This window comes from Heloderma suspectum, chromosome 2, assembly GCF_057233095.1.
Source record: "Heloderma suspectum isolate Gila_16-S chromosome 2, 16-S_ref, whole genome shotgun sequence".
Lineage (NCBI taxonomy): Eukaryota > Metazoa > Chordata > Lepidosauria > Squamata > Helodermatidae > Heloderma > Heloderma suspectum.
This window is the reverse complement of record NC_139459.1, coordinates 219,875,267-219,903,262: the sequence shown is the minus strand read 5'-3', so window position 1 is coordinate 219,903,262 and position 27,996 is coordinate 219,875,267. Positions and strand designations below refer to the sequence as shown.

Sequence of the window (27,996 nt, the reverse complement as noted above, 5' to 3'; positions counted from 1 at the left end):
CCTTTTTAGGAATGGAGGTCAGATTTTTCCCTGTAGCCATAGACATGATGGAACTATGAGGGGGCTTGCCCAGGAGGGACACACTTGAAGAAACAAAGCTAGAATTAGCCGGGAAAAGCAGCAGTCTGAACATCAGAATGTCACCACCGTAGGGAGCTGCCTTATGCAGTGTCAGACCAAGTCAGACCCCTGGTCCATCTAGCTCAGTATCATCTACGCTGACTGATATCAGCTCTCCAGGGTCTCAGGCAGGGTTTCTTACCAGCCCCGTCTGGCTGCTTGGATTGTCAGCACAGAGCATCTTGCTTCCAGAATCACCTCCATAACAGCCAGGGGCGGGGCCCTTTCCACACAGCTTCTCCCTGCACTGTCACGGCACTTCAGCCAGGTGACGGTTATCCCACCACAACACACTTTCCCTAGCCCCCCTCCACACTCAACACCTATTGATTCCAAGAACACCGAATACACCCTTGGAAACCAAAGGATGACAAGGAGTGGCCTGCACTGGGTCAAGAGAAGAGAGAGACCTGGTTCGCATGCAATGACAATTTATGGGTTATTTACCCATGGTTTGTTGTTGGGTTAACTCTAGGTTGTGTAACCCCCAAACAACCCAGAGTGTCCGGGTTCGGACGTCACAATAACAATCTACAAATGGGTGATCGTAGGTTGTTAAATGAAAGAAGAAGCAATGAGCATGCCGGAGGCAGCACCCTCAGTCGCTCCCACTCATCCCCGACAACCCACGGATTAAACAGCCCACAAACTGCCATTGTATGTGAACCAGTCCATTCCGTCACTTCTACAGCAACCTCTTTGCTAGGCCATTGCCCTGCCTTCCCTCAGCCATCCTGCTCCTTTACACCACCCAGGTCTCCTCCCTCTCTCTCTCAATCCCTGCCGGGATGTGAAAAATGCTTTATCTGCCAATAAATCGGCTTTATTGGGAAGTTTTCCTCCAGGTAAAAAACTCTGGGACACAATCAGCACTGTCATCGCCTGCAGGCAGGTAGAGGGAGGACATAATGGAATTAAACAGTCAGCAGAGACAGTTTCTTAAAGCATCTTTGAATAAGGACTCAAGAAGCCCTCTGTAGAAGCCCTTGCATATAGCTCCCAAAGGGCGAGCTGCTGAAAATGCTTCCTCACAGCAGCAGTTCCACATGGGGGCTGTAATGGGTAAAAGCAGCTTGGTACATCGAGTGATTTCCTTGCAGGGAGAATGCGTGTGCCAGAATCAGCAGACATGCGCAGCAATGGCATAGCAAATTCCTCCCACAGTTAAGAGCAATATAGGCTCCTGTACGTTTTGGCCTCCACACAGAGCTGCTGCCCTATAGAACACTTCCAGCAGCCTCCGATATGGTGGCCAGAACATGAAAATCAGGTCTCGGTCTCCCTCATGCGCCATCTCATCTTTGGAAAGGGAGCCAATCCCCTGTGAATAGGCCCAGAGGGGATCAAGCTTATGGATCACAGGAAGGAACTTACCTTAGCAACGGGTAGCAGAAGCAGGAGAGCCACAAAATGTCTGTGGTACTGAGAATGGGGGGCAGCTGCACCAGGCAAGAGAGGAACTAAACAAAACGCAGCAAGAGGCATGATCAGCAGCAGACTGGAAAGTCCAGGAGTGACCCCCTAGCAAGTCCACCCACCCACCTTGAAGAAACAGGATAACAGCCAAAGAAGGGAAGAGGTCCAGGCCAGGGAGCTCGTGCCATTGACCCGATTCACACCGCACAGCAGCAACTCCTGATGGTTGTTTAACCGAGTGTGTTCATCGTTCCCACTTTTAATCAACAACCCAGGAACGCCCCATTCCTGGATTGTTTCATGATGTCCAAACCCAGAAGCTCTGGGTTGTTTATGGTTTAAACAATCCAGAGATAACCCAACAACAAAACATGGGCAAATCCTGGGTTAACTCTGGGTTGTTTAAACCATAAACAACCCAGAGTTTCTGAGTTTGGCCTTCACAAAACAGCTCAGGAACAGGGCATTCCTGAGTTTTTAATTAAAATTGGAAATGGCTGGCACGCAGTTCGCACGTCAGTGCAATTCCTGGGTTAAACAACACAGGAATTGCTGCTGTCATGTGCAAACCATGACTCCTGAAGCAACCTTCAGTTGGCTTGAGAGGACTGTGGGGGCAGCCCCTCCCCCACTTCCCTGGGGCTGTGGGAAGACCTGCATCTCCTGAGGGAAAGTAGAAGAAGCCAATGAGCTCATGCCATCAGATCCTGAAGGGACCATCAAAGTCCTGAGGGAACTTCTTTGATATTTTTCTACCATTTATTTGTTTCAGTATTTTAAAACCTCAAACCACCTTGGGTGCCTTGGCAGAAAGGCAGCAAATAAATCATAAAAATCAATCACTCAGGAACCAAGGAAGGCAGTTGGTAGCGGCTGCTATGCACAGAACAGTGTGTGCTACCCGCTGTACTAATTCACACAGCATTTGATGCTAGGAAAAGCCTCTTAAGGAAGCGATATTGTCATCCCCTACACTTGAGTCAAGGTAAGTAGAGAACTACAACCTACTGGTTCTTCCCTGCAATAGAGTTCAGGGAGTAAAACAAATTTCCAGGAGTTTGGGAAGCTACCTAGTACTTTCTCAGTACAGCGCAGAACCAAATTAGGAAAGCTTATACACTTTGCCTTCCATGCACAGATTATTACAAATCCAGAATTCAGGGACTACAGATTTAGAATAAAATTCAAAGATGCTCCATCATACACTTTGGATCTTAGCTAGGAACACAGTGACCTGCCACTGCATAGTGAAAACGAATTTTGCTGGTGAATAAGTGCTACTTTGGGTCCCTGGTCCTCACAGATGTCCCTCTCTGCTTCCAAGATGTCCTCTCTGCTCCCTGGTACTATTAAGAATAACTCACCTGGATGATGACCAGAGCCAACTGACACTGGAGGAGGAAGAGGAAGCACTTGCGGATGCCATATGTTGCATGCCGGGCCTATAAGGAAGGCAAACATTATTGAGATGGTATGCAATGTATGAGCAAACAGGGAGATCTAGCAGCATGCAGAAGCTGCTGCATGAAGAAGAGGAAGGAGACAGAGACCTCTATTAAGAGGAAACTTTTCAGAACAGATACCATTAATAATCAAGAATGGTTTTAGGGATGAGTGCAGTATTAACCCACTTTTAAACATCAGACAAAAATTAAAAGCTTCAATTAGGTTTTCAAAAAAAAGACAAGAAAAAAAAGACAGGCCATTCTATCCTGTCAAATGCCTTCTCAGCATCAAGAAGAATAAATAAGGACTATGCTTTTTGACATATTAAATGAGATGCAGAGCCCTTTTGGATATTAGTAGAAAGAGAGAGCATATTGGAAATTAACCCAGACTGAGCAGAATTCAGATATTTATCTTTGTCTTCTTAAAGTTTAGCCTAGAAGCTACAACAGATGCTAACATGATATAAATGTAATTAAGGACGGATGATGTCACAACTGCTTTTGCTACAGCTCAAAAGAAAGAGGGCTTACCTGCTCTATAAGTCTGATGATCCCAATGGTTTCTTCCGGATAAATAGACAGGGAGCAGGATAAGCTGTTCAACTGGCCAGACAGCTGAAGAGGCGTAAGCTCATCAGAGATACGGGTCATGTTAGTGCTGGTGGCATAACCAAATGTCTCCCAGGAGCAACGGGAGGGATAAAGCGGATCCAGGGCTATGCTGTACAGACAATACTACACAGGTTAGATGAAGACATAATGAGGAATAAGCCAAGTGTATCCAGTCAAACACTCTGGGATCACAAAATTGATCTAAAACAGGGAGATTTTTTTTAAAAACAGTTTTTAAAAAACAAAACTTATGAATTACAGGCCAGTGGTAGACCAGGATAAGGCAATCAATGGCTACTAGCCAAGATGGCTGCATACTACCTCCAGGATCAGAGGCAACAAGCCTCTCAATACCAGCTACTGGGAAACAAGAGTGGGAGAGGACTGCAGCCCACATGTCCAGCTTGTGAGCTTCCCATTGAGGCATCTGGTTAACCACTGTAGGAAGCAGGACACTGGACTAGATTGGCTTTTGGCCTGATCCAGCAGCGTTCTTCTTATTATGTTCTTTATGACTTCCTGGCCATTCACAGCAAGGCAGCCAGCTCAACATCCTGCTGCTGGGTGAAGAACTCTATGCTTCCCTTCCTCTGCCAGACAATTAGATTAGATCAGACCAAACAAAGAAATTCTGACCATAAGTCATAACAAAAACAAAGCAAACAATTCCACAGGAAAAAGAGCTCCACCATCTCATAGGAAGCTGCCTTACACTGAACCAAACCATTGGTCCATCTAGCCCAGTATTGTCGATGCTGACTGGCAGCAATGGCTCTCCAAGGTTTTGGGCCAGATTATGATGCTAGGGAATGTGGAAGGCAAAAGGAAGAGGGGCCGACCAAGGGCAAGATGGATGGATGATATTCTGGAGGTGACGGACTCGACCTTGGGGGAGTTGGGGGTGGCGACAGCCGACAGGAAGCTCTGGCGTGGGCTGGTCCATGAAGTCACGAGGAGTCGGAAGCGACTGAGCGAATAAACAACAACAAACCTGGAGATGCTGGGGATTGCAACCTGGGAATTCTTGCATGCTGCTGTACCACTGAGCTGGGGTCAACAGGGAGAGGCATTGTAGCCTGACATTTATACCCCCCTTTCCAAAATTAGTTCATGACAGCTTTCAGATAATGTAAAGCACATATACCAAGAAATCAAATAAGCTAAAACCAGATAAAGCAGCACAAATTGTTAAAACATGTAAGTGGTTTTGCACTTTGTATAATGTATTTTTAATGGTTTTTAATTTTTGCGAACTGCCCAGAGAAATTGGGCTATGGGGCGGTTTAGAAATATAATAAATGAAATGAAAATACAGAACTAAAACTGTATCGTTTATTTATTTAATCAGATGAATTTTACACCCGCTGTGTTCAATGGAGCTTACCTCCTGCTAACAGAACACACATCCTCTCCAAAACAGCTTTTACAAACTCCGCCAGGTTTAAAAAGCAGTTTGGAAATTTGGTGCAAGAGGTGCTTAACTGAGAACTGTACTGAAGCACATTTGGCGCTGTTTTCAGGGGGAACAGGATACCAAGCCCAGTATGAAAGCCTTTGCATTTCACAAAGCAGGGGTGAGGTAGCAAGACAGAATAGTGAAGCCGCAAGCCACAAGAAGAGCGTCTCTGAGTCTTTAATATAAAAAAACTGGGCCAAGCTACCAGCCTCCCTGCCAACAAAATAATTCCCAGAAAATTAAGCTTCCCTATTTCTTCAGACAAACCTGTGCCATTCATTTTAGGCCCTTTCATTTTCACAACATGCTTTCAACAGAATGAGCCTGATGGATGAATAAAGCAGTAATAGCTTGAGGGCCTAAAATCGTCTGCTCTGCCTTTATCTAAATGGATTCCCACAGGTTTTGTGACCTGCTTTCCTCTCTGCTTTCCCCCCAATCCTGCTTTGCTAGTATTTATACTTTTAGGAGACAGAGTGGCTACCAGCACGGAGGAAGGCTCTCTCATGCTGTAGCAGGAGATTGGACCAGGCCACCAAGAATGAGTCGAACGCTGAGCCAGGGGTGATATAAAACAGTTGCATACAGAGCAGGAATTTGTGTCCCTCCAGGTGTCTTGGCCTACAGTTCGTCTCACGGCCTCACCATTGGTTAGGCTGGCTACAGCTCATGGGAATTGTAGGCCAAAACACTGGGAGGAACACAAGTTGCCCACACCCGATATAGAGCATCCCTTTCCAAACATAACCTTTGTCACAAGTCCCTCACTAATTGCAAGGAGGTATCTGATAGCGGTATTTTTCTACAGCCCAAAGTGCATATCTAAGGCAAAGCAAAGGAAAAAAACCAGGAGTGATTATGCTTCAATCAGGCTTTGCACATGTAGGCAACCGTGAAAAACAGTTGACACTGAATCCATGCTGGAAGTAGAATTAGGGATAAAAAGTGATACGTGTGACAAGGAGAGCTGGAGGTCATGTATTTCTCAAAGCCAGAGAACCAGAGCCTGTGTCCTGCCCATGCCTCTTTCTTACCTGATATCACTCTGCAGGAAAAGGCAGTTGTTGCGCAAGTTGGCAGAACTGCCGAGGCAGCACGTGACCTCCCCGTATTCCTGCATGATCTTGATCATCTCACACATGGCTGCAAGAAAACCGGAGAAAGGACTTGCACATGGACAGACTCTAGTTTTCTGCAGGCTCTCCCAATCGGGGCAACAAAAACTCTAGGAGCCTGACCCTCACTTACTCTCTGGGGTGCAATCTGTAAACAGAGGAACGAGCAAAGGCACGTTGTCAATGTTCTGCAGGTGGGGCCTCACCTGGTGGATTCCCCGAGGAAGTTTGGCCTGAAGTGAAAGGAAAAGCCAATTAAAACAAGCCAAAGAGACTACTTACTGAGGCCAAGGCTGACAGGGAGGTTGCTACCACATTCCCTGTAGATGGAGTGATAGGGCAGAACAATAAGGTCACTCGAGAGGCTAACCCTGTCCATTGCTGGATGAACTGGATTGTGTCAGGAGAAAACAGAAAATGACTCTTGTCAGACAGCATTGTGTTGCAATTAGCCACTGACTGGTTCATAATCTGTCTAAACAAGCCACTGTCTGCCCTTCCCAGTTGTCACATAGCCAGCAGTATAACTAGCTCTGAACATCCACAAGTCTGGGATGTTCTGGAAAGCAAAGCCACATTAAGGCCACAATTCTTTCTCTTTTTTTAAGTGTGTTCGTTGACCCTCCCCAAAATACAGTGCATAATATTTATTTATTTATTTATTTATTTATTTATTTATGGTATTTGTATACCATTCCATGGCCAAAGACCTTGGAGCGGTGAACAGCAGACAGGATAAAGAATAAAAATACCATGTTAAAATAATTTAACATTAAAAAAAAAGGAACAGAGTTCTGATAAAACCTAGTTTGATAAAAACACGACTGGTCACTGGAGGAAGGCTTCTTGAAATAACAGTGTTTTCAGGAGATGCCGAAAGCAACACAACATTGGCAGACCTCCAAAGGCAGGGAATTCCATAGGAAGGGGGTCACCACACTGAAGGCTCTTTTCCTAGTGGATTCCAATCAGGCCATGTACTAATTACAACAGACCAAGCGCTTCTCTGCTCAAAAATGAGAAACAGAATGCATTTTCCTCATGCAAGCTACATAGGGTCTCCATCCTTTTAACATATATATCAGGAAAAACAAATAAATTAAAGTCTGCAGTCCTAAACATACTTTACTAAGAAGTTGGACCTATTGAATGCAATGGGAATTACTTCTGAATGCATATATTTACAACGGAATGAAAGGTCGCTGTGGGTGGTCACTCAGCAGTGTTACTTGTACAGGGTCTCTAGTGTAGGATGACCATGATGAGAGAGATACATTCAAACAAGGGAGAGCCCAGGTTCATATCCTGGGGGGGGGGGGTCAAGCATGTTAATTTAGCCCTTTTTATAAGGTGACTGAAGGAGGTTGGCTGGGGAGGGAGAAAATGGATACTTCAAAGGAGCCGTCTATAGAGGTCAGGATGCAATATGCCCTCTCGCTCCAAGATTGTCCTGTCACCCCTCTTCTGATATAAATGGGCTCGGGGTACTATTACTTCCATTTCCTGAAGCATCAGGAATGGTTTCAGCCCATCTTTATATGCTAATCAATAATGTTTGGAATGGTTAGCCATTTAAACAAAATCCTTCAAAAGAGGAAATTGTTTTCCATTTCGTGTTATCTTTCCTGATGTTGTGTTCTTTTACTCTTTTCCCCTTTGTTATGATCTGTTAAAGAAAAACATGTCAAAATTAAAAATAAAAACTTTCAAATAGAAAAAAAAGAATGATCACTGAGAAGGTGATCTGATCATGAATTACTATGCACAGTGTTTGTATCTATGTGTTTTAATTAAGGGCTTGACTGGAGATTTTGGTTCCAAGATTGAGCTAATTGTTCAGGAAATAATTTTCCTCCGCTCTTTTTAAAAACATCCTCTGCAATGTGTGACCATGGCTTGCTTGCGTGAGCTTATTATATATCCTGTTCACTAGCTGTCCTACGGGCTCCTCTGAAATTGACACATCTTAACTCCTTTTGTTTGCATCCTTAACACAGACGATGACATGATGAACTGTGGTCTCCCATTATAAATGCTTAATCCACAGGAGGTGATTTGGGAGAGCAAACTGTTAGACCAAGGCTGCAATCCTATATGCACTTACCTGGGAGTAAGTCCCACTGAATTAAATGGGACTTCTGATGTGCATAGGATTGTGCTGTAAATGGCCTTTGGATATTCTCTGAAGCTTAAGATCATAGGTTTCCCACACACTGCCAGAAGGGGCTTCCCTACCCATGTGTTCTGGATACTAAGCTGGGTTGGGGGTGGCAGGAATCAAACAAATGTTGATTCAAGCAGCTAAAACCACAAAGGTTAGTTAATGGGAGATTCTTCAACTGCTCTGGTTCTGGACCAGGGGTAAAATATCAGTCTCACCCTATTGCAATCCTCCAGGAAGCTGGGGATATCACTGTCTGTTGGCTGAAAGCTAATAAGGTCTGAGTGTCCTTCTTCCTCCATCAGCAGGAGGCCCTCTGCGTCATCTCGAGAGACTGGAGAGGACAGAGAGAACAGCAGCATTAAAAAACACGCAAAGCTCACCTAGGCAGCCACAAACCACCAGCACGGGCACCCCCACACAACCCTCTCACATGGCACTGCGGCAGCCTGGAAACACAAGCTCTGCTCTCCTGTGTTCTATCAGCTGGCAGATCCCACTCAATTTTTTCCTAAAATAAAAAGTGATTTAAATGACTCATCTACCCAGTGCCAGAAGCATCAGCTCAGACTTAACTGAGTCTTTAGCTACATCTCTTCTCTTCTGCCTCCTTTCTCCTGCCTCACAAAGGCCACAAAAAAGAGCAAGTTGTGTGGAAATGTTTAAAATCAAGGATGCTTCCAGACAGAGGGCTCCTAGCGCTACCAATCAAAAGACATGGTGGAGCTATTCCGTCTTTCCCTCCTTAACGGATTTTCTGTGGTAAGAGAAAAGATGGGAAGAAGCGGTGGGAAGACATGGGAGGGTTACAAATGGAAGATGTCCATGTCTGGACAACCCCTCCCCCCATAAAATGCCATGAGTGAGGCAGGATGACTGCACGATAAAAGCCTCATCTTGAAGCACCCCAAAGGCAACCATATCTCAGCAGTGACAAACGTTCAAGCAGGTGTGATGAGCTGCAGCAAAAAGTGAATGGGGCGGCAAACTGGGCAAAAGGCACACAGCTTCTGTGTATAACTGGGCTTGCCTTTATGGTTTCCCAGCAGGGTTCCTGTATCTTTTAACAGCTGTATAAAATTCAATAGGCAAAGCTTTCCCCAACACTGCACCTCCAGTGCTAGGACGAATTTCACCTGCTGAATGCCTGCCTCTCACATAGCTATAAGGCACAGGGCCCTTGCCAGAAAAAATAAAGATGGCAGTCCTTCATGGAACAGACCAATTGGGCATGCAAGCACAGGATGCAGACATTGAGCTGAGCCTGAAAAGTTCCTTTGAGGGCTGCTTTCACTGCAGCAATATTGCACAAGCAAGTACTGCCTCTTTTTTGTTGTTCTTGCTGCCCTGAAACACCGGGTGGAGCTGGCTTGAATTCTGCTTAGGAGCCAATGGCAATGAAGTGTCTCCAGCAAGGTTTTATGAGAGAGAAAATCTCAAAGGTTTCACTTAAGCAAACCTCCCAAAAGGGACCTGGCAATCAGAGCCCCCAGCTCCAAAGAGAAACTTTCTCAGCACAGCACCCATTTTAAATAAAAAATACATGTTTTAGGCAGGCTGGAAATCAAACCCCCCAATATCCAATGATCTCTACCCAAATCAATACTTAAAGAAAACAAATCACCAAAGTTGTATTTATTAGTAAGTCTTGGTAACCCTTTTGGAACAGAATCCACCTTGATTGTCTGCCTGGTTTTTACACAGTTGGTGCTGAGAAGGTTATTGAGGCAAAGTGGGATTGTCTCGCAGGACAACTCTGCTATGGTTTGGTCCTGCTCCAGGAAGGGGGCTTGCCTTGCTTACTATGCATCCAATGGATGTGCTCCAGCCAATCAATCAGACACCTTCACTGCAGCCAACAGTCTCCCGAGGCTATTCTCTCTCACCTTGATGAAGGTCATCACGCAAGGAGCCTGCATGACTGGGGCTGGAGGGAGGGATTTCAGAACCAGGCACATCTCCATTGGGTGTGAGGGATATGTGGCAATTCCAGCCAGTCTCAAGACCCATCTTCTCAGCAAACACCTGTGGAAATGGAAAGTATGAGGCTTTATGGAGATTAAGTCAAAGCCCTGGGGTCTACATATCCAGATTTATCTTCATGAACAGATGCTACAAGAAGTTTAGCTTTCTGGTCACTTTGATTAAAATCCAACAAAGATGCTCGAAGAACTACGTATTTCACAGAAATGTACAAAGTCTTCCCAATTTCGGATTTTGGAAACGTAGCCATGGCTGCAATATCTGGACTTTTGAGGATAGGCACTATGGTGGTGCAGCCAAAGAAGAGGGTACATTGAACATGGAGTCATTTATCCATCCCATCCAAAGAATACAAATCATCACAGATATACCCCTCTGGTTTATGGAACTTTCATAGATATTACCTACAAGTTTCCAATTTTGCTTCCTAACCATGAGGACTAGAAACTTCTTTTCTCCTAGTTCAGTTATGTGGATTTCTGCACACTTTTGTACATGTTTGGATTGAATGCTTTGCAGTTTCATCCCCAGGAACAAAAGATGTTGTGTGAGTAGATTGAGACATACCCATTTTCCACGCACATGCATGTTTGGATGTGTTTTGCTGAACTTCCTAATGTTGGGGTCAACACAAATTCTATATATTAAAATAAGTCTAAATGTGCATTTGCTGAAACCTCTGCCTAGCATACATCTCCAGGATTACATTAGCAGGCTTTGGGAGCAACTATCAGTCTTCCGGTATGTTAAATGCGGAGCACAACCACAATGAAAAGCTAAAAATCATTCTAACACTTGATGGGGACACATGCTCAGATTAAGAAGGAGTCGCCATCAGGATGATCCATAGGTATATGCGTTCTAAAATGCAATACACCCATCGAAATGAGAAATAAACTTGACATTTTCATTCTGTCAGAACCAGCCCTATGAAGAGTAGGACAGTTATGCCTTTGACGCTGTCATTACAGTAACAACACACACTGAGAAATAGTATAGTAAGCAAAGGGGCAGCCTACCTTGCTCTTGAGCTCATCTTCCAGGGAGAAGTAAACAAAACGAATGCAGGCATTGACTAGTCCCTCGATGAGGCGAACAACATCTGATCGGGCCTGATACTGGGACGAGACCATCCCCATGAAGATCTGGCCGCTCAGAGCCTGGATGCAGTCCTCCTTCTCCATCACTTCCCCGATCCCTTCTTTGGGCATGCGAACAACAGGCAAGTGTGTAGAGGCAGACATGGCAGACAGATATACAGATACACAGGAAGGGGGGACACAGGCCCAGGGAGACAGACACAGGAGAACACACAAACAAGACACCCAACGACATGCAGGAGGAAGAGATACAAGTGTGCCCAATCATAGCCCAAACACCCCAAAGAACACAGTGTAACACAAACACAGAAAAAAAAAGAGGGGAAGGGGAAGGAAACAAAAAGGTGCTAATCAGTTTTAAGAAAACAGTGATACGAAGGGCATGTGAAAGCTAGCAATGGGAGCACCCACCCAGCCCTACTGGAATCTCAGAACGTTCTTCGATGTTGTACTGTTTGACAAAAGCTAAGGGTAGGTTTTGGATGATAACTGCTTTCACCTTTTCTTGACAGGATCCAACATTAGCAGAGAATAAGGCAGTTGGGGTTGGAAGGCAAAGTACTGCATCTGTCCAGTGACAATTGGGATATCTAAATTAGTCCTTCATGATCTGCCCAAGGACACTCAAGGATCTTGCCTGGCTGAAACTAATATGCAGCAAGTCTGGACAGAAAGGGATAGGAAGGAACTCCATCAAATGAAGCCTGTTTCTGATTACATGACAGCTTGTCCAAATCAAACGTGTCATGAATTGAGACAAACAGGATTCTTCCAGAACTGCCAGATCAGTTGGGGAGAAAGGTGAGACCTTGAGCCAGAAGAAAATGAAACCTGATGCAACAAGATCCTTGTGCAGTCATAGTGCCTTTCCATAAGAGTATAACAGTGGAAATGAAGAAAAAGTATTTTATAAATGGAGAACCCTCCGTTAGGCAACTTCCCTTTCCACATGAATAATTTGGGGTTAACTTACTAGTGTGTAGACTGATCTTTTGTAAAACACATTGCAATTGTTTGATTCAAAAGCTTCTACATTTGACCATTTTTGTATTTTGAGATCTCTTTTAAGATATTGCTCTGTTTCCTGTAACATTTTTTAAAATGTGGTGTCCCAGGAATCGATGTCTACGTTACTGGAAGCCTGAATACAGAGGACCATGCCACAAGACAGACACACAAACAAAGAACTGCCAGAGCCCTGCTCTAGATGTATACATTCTGCAGCAGAACCCAGCGGTGGAGGGAGGCATGGCACATACCATCCGAGCTCCAGCTGTTCCTCCGGCTGCTCTGCTTGATGGGTGTAGTCCCAGGGAGATCACAAGAGGTGAAGATGGCACTTTGTCCAGGGACCTCCACCAGCTCTATGCATTTGCCATTGAGCTGAGAGGACAAGGCACAGTGCATGGGCTTGTAAGAGAAGGCAGAGCAATAACCCGAAAGACAGGCACGCTGGTAGAAATCCAACACTTTCTTCCTGAGAGCAAGAAAAGAGGCAACAACAAAGGCCATCAGAGATATGTTTTGCACAAAATAGCCTCAACATCTGGATACATCTCACTAAAAATACTACCCCGTGGAGTCATGTGTTCAGATGCAGAACCTGCTGGACAGGGGAGGGGTGGGCGGGGAGAGACACTTCTGTTCATTCCTGTTCAGAAACTTCGAAGCATATTTCCTTTTATTCGAATCGTTTGCAGACTTTGTGAAGCAGTGGGACCCTTTTCAACCTCACCCCACGCCCAAAGACACTCACTCTAGAGAACTAGAAAGAGGAATTGCACAATGTTGAAAGGAAAAAAAAACACCCTAATTTTTAAAAATACCCTTGGACAAATTTTTCCTTTTAAAAAGGGCTCATAAGAGTACTCATACGGGGAAGAACTCCTCCATCGATGTACCCTTTATCAACCTACACACAAACACACACTGAACAGAGTTCTCCAACTGCCTATATTTTTGTAGCCAGAACAACAACACCCACACACTATAAGGAGATATCAACAGGCTTGTGGGAACCCAAGGTTTGAAGAAGCACAAAAAACCCTTAGAAAAATGGGGAATGAGGAATCACAAACACAGACCTATGAGGACAGAGCATGCTCAGTGAACACAGAACACTGACTGGCTGCTGGAGGGGTGAGGGGACAGAAAGCCTGTTGGAAAAGGGACATACAATGGAATAGAAAGAGGTCATGGCTGATTAGCTGGAACACTGAGCAAGGGCACTCCACACTGTAACATTTTGTTACAGTGTGTTTCAGCTTTTCAAGGTGCAGCTCGAAACATATTACAAAAACCCACAAACCTAGTTTGAACACAGACTGACAGGTCACAAAAAGTGCATGTGCATGCCAGGGCCAATGGGAGCTCTACAACGTCGCCTTCTGAAAAGGCATTGTCGGAAGACCTCCTAAACCTAAAGGAAGATCTCTCATTGTTCTGGCCTGCACGCAAACGAAACAAACATTGCCTTGAGCACACAACCCAGGCAGAAACCTCTGCAGCAATTCGCTTTAGGAAGCCAGTGACTTGTGCACACATAAGGGAAGGCTGCCTACCTGTCAGAGCCAGACAGCGGATAGATATCGGAGCCATCCCAGAAGTCCGTGCAGGCCTCAAGGATGATGTCAGCAGTCCCATGGGAAAGCATCTGCTCAGTGCCTGGGAGGAAAAATGGGGCCCACGTCTCAAGCCTGAGAATTGCCTGCTGACAGGCTCACCTATTTTACAGATTTCTAACACTCCACACCACCCACAGGCACCTCTGTACATTTCACAATATGACAAATGATGATAAACACATTTGAGGCAGGCACTAAAAACAGCCCTTCGTCTATCAAACTGACGGCCACAAAAGAAGATCAGCTATCTGGAGCGGGGAGAGGGACCAAAGGCAGCCTTCCATTTTTCCAGTGGATTCTTAGGTCTTTGTCATATTATTCTGATTGTGGTCGTTATACTACAACTAACAAGATGCCTGTCATTATGACAGGCGGTGCGCAGGCTGGCAGGGGCAGCGAGGGGGCGGGGTATATACTACAAGGTCTACCACTGGGTGTGGAGTTCATCTGTATGCTCTGTTCTCCGGGGCACCTTTCAGATCGAGATAAGACCTCTCCCCCATTCAGTGTCAGGTACAGAAAGCCTAGGCCCTAAGAGAGTCCCCGCAAACCATAGTTCGCTTCCTGCCACAGGCCTCAACTGTCCCCTCCTTGCTCCTCCCCAGCTGTGGTACCTCTGCTCAGTACTGCACCTCACTAGCAATGGTCAGATGATCGCAAGGCGAGGAAAGTAAGCAGGAAGACTCAAACTAGGGCAAGCCTTTCCTCCCTTCTCTCTTCTGCACACACGGTCGCTGCTTTCAGATCGAGCTTCCCAGGCTTCTACACAAGGGAGGCTCGCAGCAGCTTCCTCAAGCCAGCAGTTGCACTGCTTGCCTATGCACAGTTGCATAGGCAAGCAGTTCCTTGCCTATCTGCACAGACCCATCTCTTTGCTATGCTGGAATGTGACCATGACATACTGGGCTTTTACATTGGTTATTATTCAGCCTAAACCCTCTGGGGCTTTAAACGTTGGAAATAAATTGTAATTCAAGAAATGAATTTCCATCATCCTAAGCATTTCCCATGCCTGGTCAGCCCTTCACAGAGCTGGGAAACCCCCAAGGCAAGTGTGGAACACAGATTTAGGCCTTTTTAACTAAGAAGCAGGAGGAACTATAATGAATAAGCCAATGCAATACGTTCACACAGTGAGCATATTGGCAATATACTCAACTTTCTGGTTCTAAGCAGCAACTGGAACAATTCATGATGTCCCCACTGAGTGTTTCCACTGACAATGTAAGACACATCAGTTAGCCTAGGTATTTTCCTGACTGCTAGGTAGCATTGCCAGCTACCCTTGATTATTTTAAGAAGAGATTTTGTTTATTACTGTTCTGTTTTTTTTTATTGATTTTACCTTGATTTTATTTAGTGAACTGCTTTAGATTTAAGAAAAAGAAAAGCAGTATCACTTTTAAATAGGCAGATAAATGCCCAATGGCCAGCTTAACAGTTCAGTGTAGACTAGTTGGCAAGCCACACAGAAATACCTCCTCTCTTAGGAACCTTCACTTGGAAGACACTGTGCTGGATCCAGACCCATCATTCTGCCAGAGGAAGGATACCATTTGTAGAATGGGACTTCCGCTTCCACTCATTCCCCCCCTGCAGGCCACACACACACCCCTGCGCACCCTCCGAATCTCCTCCGAAGGGTTGGGGGACAGATCTGGACCCAACTCATTACTGATTTCCTACGTTTCTTCAGCCCCAAGTCTGTGGCTATTCTCCTCAGAATGTACACAAAGACTATGAATAAACTGGATAAGCTGGTAGCGCAACAGAGATCACAGAGGTTGCATGTCGCAATCATACTTCCGCTGTGCACTAGCCAGAAGTCCACCAAGTCGAGTAGCCTTACTGGTAGTTGTGTCTTTAACAAAAAGGCTGATCATGTGACTCAAAGGCGGCCTCCTCTTGGTGATGAATGAGAGTTTTCCGAGCATCACCTCTTTCACCATCTCATCCGATGGCAGGCGGTAAAGGGCCAAGTAGTTCTCCTGCCTGAAAAGCTCTTTGGCACCAGGTGTAAAGCCTAGGGGAGGGAAAGGTAATATGGGATGGGAATATTGGAAGAAAAGTTTGATGGAGCCCCAAGGAATGTGCAATTGCTCTCCTCTGGCTGTTATCGTCCCGAGACCACCCCCCACTCAGTAGGTGGTGCTATGCTAATTGTTCAATTTCCTGCATATCTTGCAGCTGAAACATAATCACTCAGGGCCAACTTACATGTGATCCCATACGCATTCGCCTCCAGAAACATGTGGGGTCACCACTGCCTCGCAGCTGGGAGATGTTGCTTATATGAATAATTGCCCTCACCATGGGCATCTATGCATAAGCCACCATAATTTGCACACGGTCCTTTCTTGCACTCGAGTAATTGGACACATCCCAGCAACTCCATGCATGTTACATGGGAAGCAACCAGCTCACAGAAATGGTACCTCCCAGCCCGGTGTCTAGCACTGGCCTCATGCAATCCTGGAAGCAATTGCACTGGAGACGCTGAATGTATGAAACAACCATAGGAGGCAATAAGGTGTCCTCTTAATTACACAGGAAGCCATTTCTCCACTGGGTTTCTGATAGTTTGCCTCCTTGGCTTTTACTAGTTTCTTAGACCCAGAAAGTTCATGGTATATATATCTTCGAGATGATTTTCTTTGATATATTACAAGTTTTTAAAATTGCTGGTTGAGGTTATTGGCTATTACGTTATTGACTTTTGGGCTACTGGCTTTAGACTGTTTTAGATGGCTAGTTACTGATTGTTATGTTGGCTTTGGTCCATTTTTTAAAGGCGTATATAGTTTAGCTACTTTAAAGTTTATATTCTGCTGTTTAAAATGTAACTCTTATTGTATTGTGATTTTGTGGTTTAATATGTCTGCAAGCCACCTTGAGGGAATGATGTCTGGAAAGGTACTCTAAAAATATTTAAATAATATTAAGGAGAGCAGGCAGAGAGACTGTGAGCCCAAGCATACACAATATTGATTTAGTACGGTTAGATTAAGTATGGAAAGGTAGGCAGGGTGCCCAGATCACCCCTGCAAGTTGTATGTTCTCTCCTGTACTATGTTGGAACCACCAGGAAATGACTCAAAGGTCTCATCATGACAAGACAGACATTGGTCCAAGAGGGAACGCTTGACATGTGGCTTGCCGACGTGATCTACGCTGCCTTTTCACACCTAACTGCACTAAATCAATATTAGCCAGCTGGCTCTGGGAATTACATGGTACAGTCCACAGCCCTAAGGCTAAGATGAGCAAAGCCAGAGGCATGCTGTTTTCGTGCACAGCCTCCCTGCCTGCGTCTCTCACAGGCAGAGAGGAACATGCCCTTTGCTCCTTTGGAGTCGAAGAATCTAATAAAAGCCAAGCAGAGCCAATTCTCTCTGTGCTAGTTTTCCCAGAATTCAGAAAATCATAAGAAATCAAGGGGAGAGATTTCCTCTTGAGGGATCACTTCTCCCTTATACATCCAGCAGATCTCATGCCGGGGTCCATGTCTTAGGATACTTGATACAATAAAGCAAAAATGCAAACTTCCTAGATTGTTTGTGTAAGGTGGGGGATATTTTACTAGTACTCAGTAAACGTACAGTGAAATGCCCAGCCCCTGCTCCCCAGATGACCCTTCAATCTCTGCCACCCTTACCTATAAGCCTGGCAAGCTCACAAAGCCCCCATGGCACGTGAACAGGCAATACAGCGCTGTGCGTCTCCTGCAGGGCGATGTTGCAGAGGTGGTCCGAGAAGCGGCATAGGCGCTCCGTCACGCTGGCATTGCACAGATTGAGCAGCACGTTCAAGCCCAGGGGCTTCAGGGAGGTTAAGTGCATCTGCCAGTTGGAATCATCAAACTGGATGCAGGAGGGATTCTGCTGGTCCTGTGACAGGCTGAGCATTTCCAAGTGGTAATCGCACACAAAGTCTTCAGCCTCACATGCCAGGCCCTCACTGTCACCCTCAACCTGGCTCAACATTAAAGAAACGCCTCATCAATTCACACGGGATATCAGAATAGAGATACATTGACTACAAAATCATGAGGAGAAACCATGAGTTTCAAGGAAGGGCTTCCCCTTTTAAAAAAAATAGATTAAAAAGCAGACCAGTAAATGGCAGATAGTGTTGCTTAAAGAACTCAACTAACTGGTGATTGCTACTGCCCATGTGTGTTTGAAACTAACCTATTAGACATGGCCTGGCTGCAACTGTAACCTATATGTAAATACAACATGAAAAGTAGCTGTGGTCCTCTTGCCTGGCCCTTGGCACTGAACACAAAGCACTGGCTTCATGAGTCCGTTTTTTTTTAAGTTACATTTGATTAAAAAAAAATACAGAAAATTAAGGGAAACCAACAACTGCAACTTATATATTGCTAAGCAACATTTTACTGACAGCCACATTGCTCAAGTTAACCAAACTGTCCGCCGATCAAGTAAATGGCAATCTGACAGCCCTCCAGCAAATTCATGACTACCCTTTTGCTTCCTACTTTTGCCTCCCCCCTGGCAGATGTGCAGACACAAGGCCTTAAGCAGAAACCCACATTGTGTTACTAGGTGTCTGCTCCTCCCCCAGTCTTATGCCTGACTGTGTTGCCACATGCGAATTGGTCCATGGGGCATTTGCAGCTCTTCTCTCCTCTAAGCCATACCTACTCCTTATGCCCCATGACAAAATACCTTGTTCTTAGTAGTTTCTAACAATGTTACTCCTTTTCCTCTCTCGCATTCACAACTTTTACCCTACCATACTATCTACTCAGCTCTACTTAACCGGTAGGTTGCCTTTGGCTTAAAGGGGGGGGGGGGTGGCTTCCTGAAATCTGCAGCTTTCTGGATACCTTACCCCAGGAATGGAAACTTTTTTCAATAGAGAGCCATAATCTCTTTGAGGTAACCTGTTGGGGGCCGCATGCTAACGGTGGGCAGGATCAGAGCCAAAAGTGGGAGGGATCGCCCGTTCCCTCCCTCTCTCTCTGCCACCCCCTACCTCTCTCTCTCTCCTTATTTATTTTCATTTCAATAGTGCCCAATAGCCGAAGCTCTCTGGGTGGTTCCTTCTGCCACCCACCTGTATGAAATTAGACTGAAGGCTGCAAGAAATGGTTTGTTTGTTTTGATTTGTAACCCACCTTTCTACCAAGAAAATGGCACCTGGCGACTTACAATCATAGGAGCTAAAAAAAAGTTAAAATTTTAAACTTAATTAAAACAATAATAGAACACACTAAAAACACAGTTAAGACACAACAATAACAGCATAACAACCTCCCTTACCTGCATAGACTCCTCTTCTCCACCCTCAATGTCCTTGCTGAAGCTCACATTGGACCCTGAAGGGTGCTTGCTGCGGCTGGTTGGTTTCTTGTGAATATGAGTATCAGAAGATTTTGGGGTGTTGCTGGTGGACCATTCGGCCCTGTCTTGCTCGTTGGTGATGCGAACCACATCCGACAAAGGCCCTGAAAGCAAAGCATCCCTTTCATGGGGCTGTAATGCAGTGAAAGAAGAAAAAGAGTTAAAACAAAAAGGGAAACTACACTGCTTCTCAACCTCATGACAATGAAAGACTCGTTTTATCCTTCCAAGTGAAAAGAAAGATGACCCTTACTTTCTCCTGCCTGCTCCAGAAGGAGCTCTAGTATGTGAGAGGTTCTTAACTCTTCTTCCCCCAACCCACCCCCTGGCTGCAAATAATTCTCTCCACACCCCTTCCTCTGGCCCCACCCTTTTCCCCTGACCGCCAACCATTTGGTGGCTTCCCAGCTTTTGTGCACTCCCCCCCGCCCGCCTTCTAGGGTTGAAATGACTCTCCTAAGGTTTAGTTACTGGCAATAACAGCTTTAAGCTAAAAACACACTGTTATTTGGGGGTGGGGGGTGGCCCTGCCCTTTTGTCTTTGACCCCCTTTGCCTTCGACCCCACTCACCACATGGAATGCACCCCTTAGGCTGAAAGGGGTTCAACACCCCTACCGTTAAGGATGCTTCTTTGCATCAATAAGGGATGGAACCCTGAGCAGGCTCTCTTCAACTGCTCTGAAGGGATAGAGCGGGGAGGGCTCATAACAGGAGGTGGTATTGCAATGTCTCAGGTTTCTGTAATTAGGATGAGGAGGGGCAGACTGCAATCATTCCAGAGACGAACAACAAAACATTTAACAGTATTTACTGAACTTTAGGATTTCCAGTAAATAACAGTACCAATGAAATAACAAAGAGAACTACATTTAAATATGAACAACTCTAACTTTAAACCACACCTCACAGTTGCTTGCCCCAGCTGCTTGAGTCTGTTGCTTTGATCTGTTGTTGCTTCTGTTGTGGTGGTTCATTCTTCCTCTCTGGCTTGAGGGCTGACCTATCTGCTGCTCCATCAGCCTCTTTCTCTTCTTTACTACACTGTTGCCTTCCCTGAACTTCGTTCTCAGCTGCACTCCTTCATTCTGCAGCTGCTGCCTCTTCTCCTCCAGCAGTTTCTCTCCTCTTTCTGTCTTCCACAGCACCAACTGCTGATTTCCAACTTCCCTTCCACTCTCCTCCCTCTCCATTCCGGGCCTCTCCCTCTTTACACAGCTCACATCCTAACCCTTTAAGGAGCAGGTATTACATTATTCTGGAGGTATATTCTAGTTGCAGAATCTGAAATACCTGCTTGTATTTAAAAAGTTTTTTCTTGCAACCCAAATGTGGGGAGGGGGAGCGGGGGGGGGAGAGAAATGAGGAAAGAATCCTGAGGTCCTTGACAAAACATCCTCTGTGGGCCCAAGGACCCATCTCTCACCTCTTCATCCATGTCTGGGTGGCAGAAGGAGCGTGTGGAGAGTTCGTCGGTCAGGTCTTCATGGCTGCTATGAGGCGGTTCCACCTTGCCACTAAAGAACAAAACCGTCTCTGGACTGGGATTAGGCCAGGACAGAATTCCTTGCTTATCCACACAGCAAAGCACCTAAAAACAAGCCCAAGATATCCCACAACACCCCAGAGATATACAAGAAACTATTGGCAAGACTGCTTCTGAATCACTGATACAGATAAACATCAGTCACGTCACCACAGCGTTCAAGCACAACGAAGGCAGAAGAAAGGCCCTTTCCAAGTATCATCCCATCCCTTAATGCTACTGAATACAGAACAAACCTCCACAACATTATTACAGCTTTATGTGCAGGTGCCACCATAAGATAGTTTAAAACTAAGAAAGACAGCCATGGTAAATAGCATCCCCAGTTTACAGACAGGCCAACTAGGATCAAGAAGGATTAGCGCTGAAGCCAGAATATGGTCTTTTGGGTGTCCTTTTTGACCCACTGCCAAGGGCTTCCCAGGCTGCTCCATAAAGAGCCGTCTCCTGGAAACTATCCATGCTTTGTACAGAGGTGGGGAATGCTGCAGAAAGCCAGACCCTGGAATAGGAACTAGGAATGGAAATGTTTGTCAGGCCCAAGAGGGCAAGATGCTTATTCCAGATTTACACTCGCCTGATTTAAAACCAGAAAGCTCAGGTTTATCGCGGTTTTCTTACCCAACAGAGACTACTGTCAGTTGGATCAGCTAGCTAGTCCATCCAGGTTAGAAGGGCTTGCTCATGGTTACAACAGAAATCTGACCTTCTGTGTTGGAGATATTAGGTCACAAGCCACTATCTTAAAAGTATCTAGCTAACATAACAGGTGCTCATATGGGATTCACAAGAAACATAAGAAACTGCCCTATACTGAGGCAGACCATTGGTCCATCTAGCCCAGTATTATCAACACTGACTGGCAGCAACTCTCCAGGGTTTCAGGCAGGATTTTTTCCTAGCCCTGACTGGAGATGCCAGGGATTGAACCTGGGACCTTCTCCCTGCAAAGCAGGTGCTCTGCTCCTGAGCCATGGTCCTTCCCTATAACTTCTTGACAACAATGGAAGCCAATGAACCATGGCAACCAGCCCCTCCATACTGTCTAGGGAATCAGGATGCTCATTCTTAGATCTCTCCTTGCAGTCATACTTACTGTGACAGATCCCAGGCTGTGAAGTAAGCTAGAGGTGAAGGTGAGCGTCGGAGACTTGCCCTTCAGAACATGCAGGAAGTGGCTCCAGATACACCGTATCATTTCCTGCCAGAAAAAAAACACAGGAATTGGACAAGAATGGATACACTCAAGAACAGGCAAGGAGAAGTTCAGGTAAATTTAATTTGGAAACAGGATCCACTTCCAGAATGGCAAGACTAAAGGTAAGCATGCTGCTTCAGAAAAAGAAATACATTGTTTTCTGTATGCAAAAAAGAGATCAAGTGCTTGAGGAAGCCTGCTGGGATGATCATCAGATTCTGAAAAAAAACATGTGGTGTAGGATTCGGTTTATAAGGTGTCAATTTTATGGTTTTGTATTATGTTCAATTTTGCATTGTGAACTGCTAAGAGAGCATTGCTACAGAGCGTGTAAAAGGCTGAAATTTGAGGCCTACCAGTGAAATGGCAGGGTTTAAATGCTATAGATAGACAGAGATCGATAGAATTCTGGACTTCACCTTAAGTTCAACTTTGGGAAGCAATTTTGAGTAGAATTGACCAACCTAGGGAAAAAAAAAATGGGTAGGTGGGTCAACCCCTATTACGTTCATTTTGTTAAAGATCTGTGGGAGAAAGGATGTTGCACTACATATACCTTTGGTCTGATCCAGCAGGACTCTTATGTTCTTATGCCTACATTTATTGCTAATGTGTTACCCTTGTATTCCACCGTCTTCCTACATGGTGTTTCAGTCCTTCTACTCAGCAGAATAGAGAAAGAAAATTACTAGCCCAAGTTGGCCACTGTATAGCATGTACAGGCATGGGATATTATTTTATTTTTTAGAAAAAAATGAGAATTTCAGCTTTTGTTCTTTTGTTTTGTTTTTGAAGTAAAATTTCTGGCTCTCATGATTGGAGAGGAAAAACATGACTTAACAAGGGTCAAGCAGCACATATAGAAGACCTGTTTGGATTAAATATGCAAATATAACATGTTTCAGGGGGGTTTTCCCCCCAAAAGCAGAACTAGTGATTATTTCGAATGCTTGGGATTGGCCATACCAGGGCTCTGGTCACTCCGGCTGTTTGGGACAAAGATGCCAGCTCCCTCTTCACCAACATCAGCATCCCCCACCGAACTGGTGAAGTGCAACAGGACTATATTTCCATCACCACCGACAATTCCTTATGTATCTGCTATTGACAGCGATGGGCAGCCAACATGGTTTCTCAACCCTGAGCGAGGAAAACAGCTAGTACTGGAAATCATTTTTATTTGGTTTGCCTAAATTATGTTTTTGGTGCGTGAGGGTTAAACATGGGCAAATTATCTTCTTCATTTACATAGATTCATTATGATGAAGTTTGAGCATCTGAGAGAGAAGAGCTGCAGAGAAGGGAAGACCTATGCAGGTGGTCAAAGTGCTGCCCCCTTAACTACTAGGACAGGTTTTCACATATAGATAACTGGACGTAATTAGAAATTCCATGACCCATCTGTGTTCCTGTCTGGTTCCACAGAAACATACAAACAAGGTTTCTTTCTTCCCTTTCCCAGTTTGATTTTGATGATATATAACAGGGATGGGGAACATGCAAGCCTCCAGATGTTGATGGAGTTCAACTCCCATCAATCTTCCCCATTGGGTATGGTTGCTAAAGCTCATGGGAGTTGCAGTCCAACAACATCTGGAGGGCTACACTTTCCCCAACCCTGAAATAAAATATATGAAATTCAGCCCAAATTCCCCTGATACTTACCTGTCTCTCTTTACCAGCTATTGTCATGAAGAAAGGCACCTGATATAGAATTTGAAATAGAGGACGCTTAAAAATAAAATTTAAAAAAATCTAAGCAACCACAAGGTTAAGTCACATGACCTTTTCTTCTCAGACATTCCAAAGGAATGGGAATACTGTGAACATCCTCTACACGGAAGAGCACGTATGAAAGATGTGCAACCAGCATGCAGACTGCAACAGAGTAGCAAAATGAAAACGTCAAGAAGCAAGAGATATCAGCAACAGGAAATAAGCATGAGGGGGCAAGCAGATCACAAAGAGAAAGGATGGGGAGGACTGTACAGAAAAACACAAGAACAGACTGATATAAGACTGATTAATAAAAAAGTACCTGGGAAGAAACCATCTCTGTGTAGCTGCTGAGTGTGTCCTCTGAGAACTTAGCCAGCTGCAGCAAGAGAACAGATTGGTTACTATCAAGGCGCTGAAAAGAGATGTATGAGGAACATCCTTTCGGAAATACATTTCACTGGTGGGAGACACGGATGAGAAAGGGGCTCTTGCTCTGCAGGGCCTGCTGTACCTAAACAGAATTGAGAAGGCTTCTTTGGCTACTCGTTTGCAAGTCAAGAATTAAGACCTCAAAGGAACCTTCCTCTTTCTTTCTTGCAGAAATGGAATCAGTGAGGTAAATTTGAGGTTCATCTTGGACTCGTGTCCAGATGTAGAAGAAAACAGCTTTTGACCAGAATTAGATACATTACCCAATTAAATATGGTCAATAGAGGACATGCAGATGGGGTGGGGAGGGGAGAGGAGAGGAGAGGAGAGGAGAGGAGAGGAGAGGAGAGGAGAACCAAGCCTTGAGAGGAAGGCTTGAAGAGGAAATTCAGGCAGGGAAGATGAAGGCAAAAAATGAAAGACATGGGAAAGAGAGAGCAGAATCACGCACAGTGCAAGGACAAATAGTTCAAATCCAGTCCAAAGATGGAGAAAAGGCTAGGAAAGGACAAGAGGACACATGATCCAAGAAGCTGGAGGAGAGGATCACACCTGCTACATTCCAAATGGATTTGGAGGAAAAGAGGGACAAGAGAGGATGCTACTCTTAAATCAAGATGGAACTGGCCCAAGACACAAGTAAGCATTTGGGTGAGAAGGGACAAAGATGCAAAATCACATCTGAGATGTAATCATGGAGGAAGGACAGGTAGGATTTCTTGGGCTGCAGGGCAGAGAAGGCAAAAATGAAAACAACTGGGAATATGAGGTGAGAGGGAGGATGGAGGTGCTGGCAATGAAGTAGTGGGAAAGGGAAGAGAAAAGTAAGGAGAACAAGCTTCACATGCCGACATAAAGCAAGTGGGGGCAGGGAGGGAAGAGGGGGCAGTGAACAGGAGAGGTAGAAGGAACAGCTGGAGTGGTAAGAATCAATTGGCAGATGAACCTTCACACCAAAGATAAAAGGCACTCCTGTTATTCTTGGGCCCCACAGAGTCTGACAAACATGTACCCCAAACCTGGTATCTTTTACAGATGTTAAGACAGTTACTGAAAAACCTTCGGAGAACTGTCAAAAGCTAGAGCCAAAGTGTCAATGCTGGCTGGGAATGGCAGGCCAGCCGGCACTTGGACACCTGCTCCTCAAGCCTTTGAAGGAACTCTTCCCACCAAGAGTTGCAACTAGCAGCTTGTCAGTCAGGCCCTCCTACCATCCCCATTTTGCCCATTCCCACACCCAGATCCCAACTGACCCGCCGTTGCAGTGTCACTTCCCCACCCCTCCCAGCCACCCCCAGCAATGCCTCCACTTGTATCCACAAATGATCCACGTCCCACAGCTTCACGGGGGGTGGTGGTGGCATAAAAAGGCCCACAGCACCTCTTGGACTTAAAAGGTACTTGTGAATTCCCCTTCTGACTCAACAGTCCAGTGTTCTCTTCAACCAGTCCATCCTCTTTCCCTCCCCTTCCCACAGGACCTTGCTGAGGAATACCTACCAGGGAAGTGGGTGAGGCCTTGCTCATCTGGGCCAGGACTCTGGCTTCACCAAAGGCCGTGGCAAGAATCCACAGGACAGGAAACAGCAGTGGGAGAATGGGCAAGACACCATTGACCTGTAAAGCCATTCCAATGCACCAGTTAGTACAATCACCATGTAAAGTTGAAGGTGTTGTATTACCACCCCAAAGGCATAAAGAAAGAGGACACTGACAGTAATAACCAGTTGCTCACAAGAGCAACTTGTGAGCAAGTTGCTTTCAAGATGTGTCCTGCACTCAACATCACTGAACACATGTACATGAAAATACAGTGTAAGAGACAATGTTAAAAAGAGAAAACTGAAATGCAGACAGGAATGTGCCTCACACAACAGTCTATGCCTACATGAAAGTCACTTGCCATCTTTACTGAATGTCAGCAAATTGGAACTGATGGACCTGGGTAGGTAAGAGGCTTGCCTATTCGCTAGTGGGCCAGGTTTAAGGTTTTGGTACTAGTGTACAAAGCCCTAAGCAACTTGGGGCCAGGATACCTGAGAGAGCGCCTTCTCCCTTACCAACCTCCCCAGTCACTGAGGTCATCAGAGAACATGCTCCTGGTGGTTCCACATGGACCTATGGCCCGACTGCAGTCCACCCAGAGAAGAGCCTTCAGTGTGGTGGCCCCCTTTCTTTGGAACTCCCTGCCCCTGGAAGTCAGGCAGGCACCAACACTGTGTTGCTTCTGGCACCTCCTGAAAAAAGCTCTATTCCAGGAAGCATTCCTTAACTGACCTGCTATAGGTTTTACTGGCATTCTGTTTAAAAGAATAATGAATAATTATAATATGATGTTTTAATCTTTTAAATTTTTTTATCATTTAAATGTTTTACCTCTTATGTTCACCGCTCCAAAATCTGTTTTAGATAAGGAGCAATATACAAATGTTGTAAATAAATAAATAAGATGTCACAGCACCCCAAAGGTGGAATGACAGGACCATCAGGCAAGAGTTGTATTCTAGCTCGTCTCAGTTCCTATCAAGGCATGCAGAGCAAGAAGTCCCAAACCATATTGAACCTTCTTGAATTCCCCTCACTCCCGCCTCCGGAAAAATGGGAGCCAAAAGCAGGCTGCAAAGCAAAGGCAGAATGTGCTCTGCTACCTACTCACAAAGTCAAAGGCGTTGGAAAGTGAGCTGTAAAAGTGGAAGGGGCTCGGAACTGAGGAGAAATGGGAGTGAGATCATGGGAATTAAAAAAAAAAGATTGCTGCAGCTGGATAGGGAGAGGAGCTACGAGGAGAAAGACAGTTGGAGGAGAGGCGCAGAAGGACCAAGGAAGAAAGAACAGTAGCTGAGGAAAAGGAAAAGAGAAGGCAGCAGAGTGAAGTGGAGCTGCTGAGGAGAAAGATAAGGGGAAGCAGGGTGAAGACAAAGAGCAAGAGGCAAAAAAAGCAAGAGGCAAAAAGAAGCCCTCAGCTAGGGGAGAATGGAAAAACTCAGCAGCAGAGGCCCGCAACAGGAGTCCAAGAAACTGTGAGAGAGACTATGGGCCAAACTAATCACTCATGGAAGAGCTATGCATCATAGTTTTCTTTACCTTTATGTAAGCATGCACCGTCCTAATTTGGACCAGGACCATGGTGCTCTGGGGGGGGCGTTAAATCTCCCCCCTTCCACCCCACCCAAATCCCTACCTGGGGGGGGCAGTTAAAAGAAAAAAAGCCCCCATCAACTTCTTCTTTTAACCCTCCCAGTGGGAATCTTTGGGGGGGGATGGGGAGAGGTTTAACCCCCCCCCCAGCACTGTGATCCCCATCCAAAAAAGACTGCATGTACTTATACAAAGGTAAAGAAACCTATCACGCATAGCTCCATTATGCATGATTACCCAAACATTTAGATTGGCCTTTTCACTGTTGTAATAACCGTAACACTGTATTTGTAATTAATGATGCTTTAGGGTTAGAGTTATTTTTACTTGGTCAGTATAGTTATATTTATTGTTTAGTTAATATTGCTAATCGCCGAAGATCTTAAAGCCAAGTATTTTTATATATATTTGACTTCTCGGTGATTGCCAATTGGTCCCTTCTCATCCTGATCACAGAACCCTGAGAAATTACATCAACCAACTGCATTTTGCACTAACTGAAGCATCCAAATCGCTATCAAGTACATTCCTAACTTGAGTGCATCCAAAAAGCCTTACCCGGA

The 27,996-nt window shown here is 45.2% G+C and overlaps 1 protein-coding gene across 8 annotated transcripts in view; it reads right to left on the bottom strand.

Annotated features, from left to right (window-relative positions):
* Window positions 1-27,996, bottom strand: part of TMEM94 (transmembrane protein 94) — a 117,122-nt gene that overhangs the window by 35,818 nt on the left and 53,308 nt on the right. For 6 of the 8 annotated variants that reach the window (XR_014788293.1, XR_014788292.1, XR_014788294.1 and 3 more), the window contains 18 exons: window positions 25,796-25,912; window positions 24,186-24,242; window positions 22,046-22,150; window positions 20,830-20,994; window positions 19,324-19,536; window positions 17,691-18,006; window positions 15,885-16,058; window positions 13,973-14,075; window positions 12,671-12,888; window positions 11,331-11,512; window positions 10,215-10,353; window positions 8,547-8,662; window positions 6,301-6,400; window positions 6,087-6,195; window positions 3,516-3,705; window positions 2,901-2,978; window positions 1,495-1,580; window positions 2-83 (listed from right to left, as the gene is read on the bottom strand). Coding sequence is in view for 5 of the 8 variants with exons in the window: in XM_084838071.1 (XP_084694197.1) it covers window positions 2-83; window positions 1,495-1,580; window positions 2,901-2,978; window positions 3,516-3,705; window positions 6,087-6,195; window positions 6,301-6,400; window positions 8,547-8,662; window positions 10,215-10,353; window positions 11,331-11,512; window positions 12,671-12,888; window positions 13,973-14,075; window positions 15,885-16,058; window positions 17,691-18,006; window positions 19,324-19,536; window positions 20,830-20,994; window positions 22,046-22,150; window positions 24,186-24,242; window positions 25,796-25,912 (2,550 nt within the window). In the remaining 3 variants the exon portion in view is untranslated. The remainder of the gene's footprint in view (window position 1; window positions 84-1,494; window positions 1,581-2,900; window positions 2,979-3,515; window positions 3,706-6,086; window positions 6,196-6,300; window positions 6,401-8,546; window positions 8,663-10,214; window positions 10,354-11,330; window positions 11,513-12,670; window positions 12,889-13,972; window positions 14,076-15,884; window positions 16,059-17,690; window positions 18,007-19,323; window positions 19,537-20,829; window positions 20,995-22,045; window positions 22,151-24,185; window positions 24,243-25,795; window positions 25,913-27,996) is intronic. The other 2 variants (XM_084838074.1, XM_084838073.1) reach the window with 2 other exon arrangements.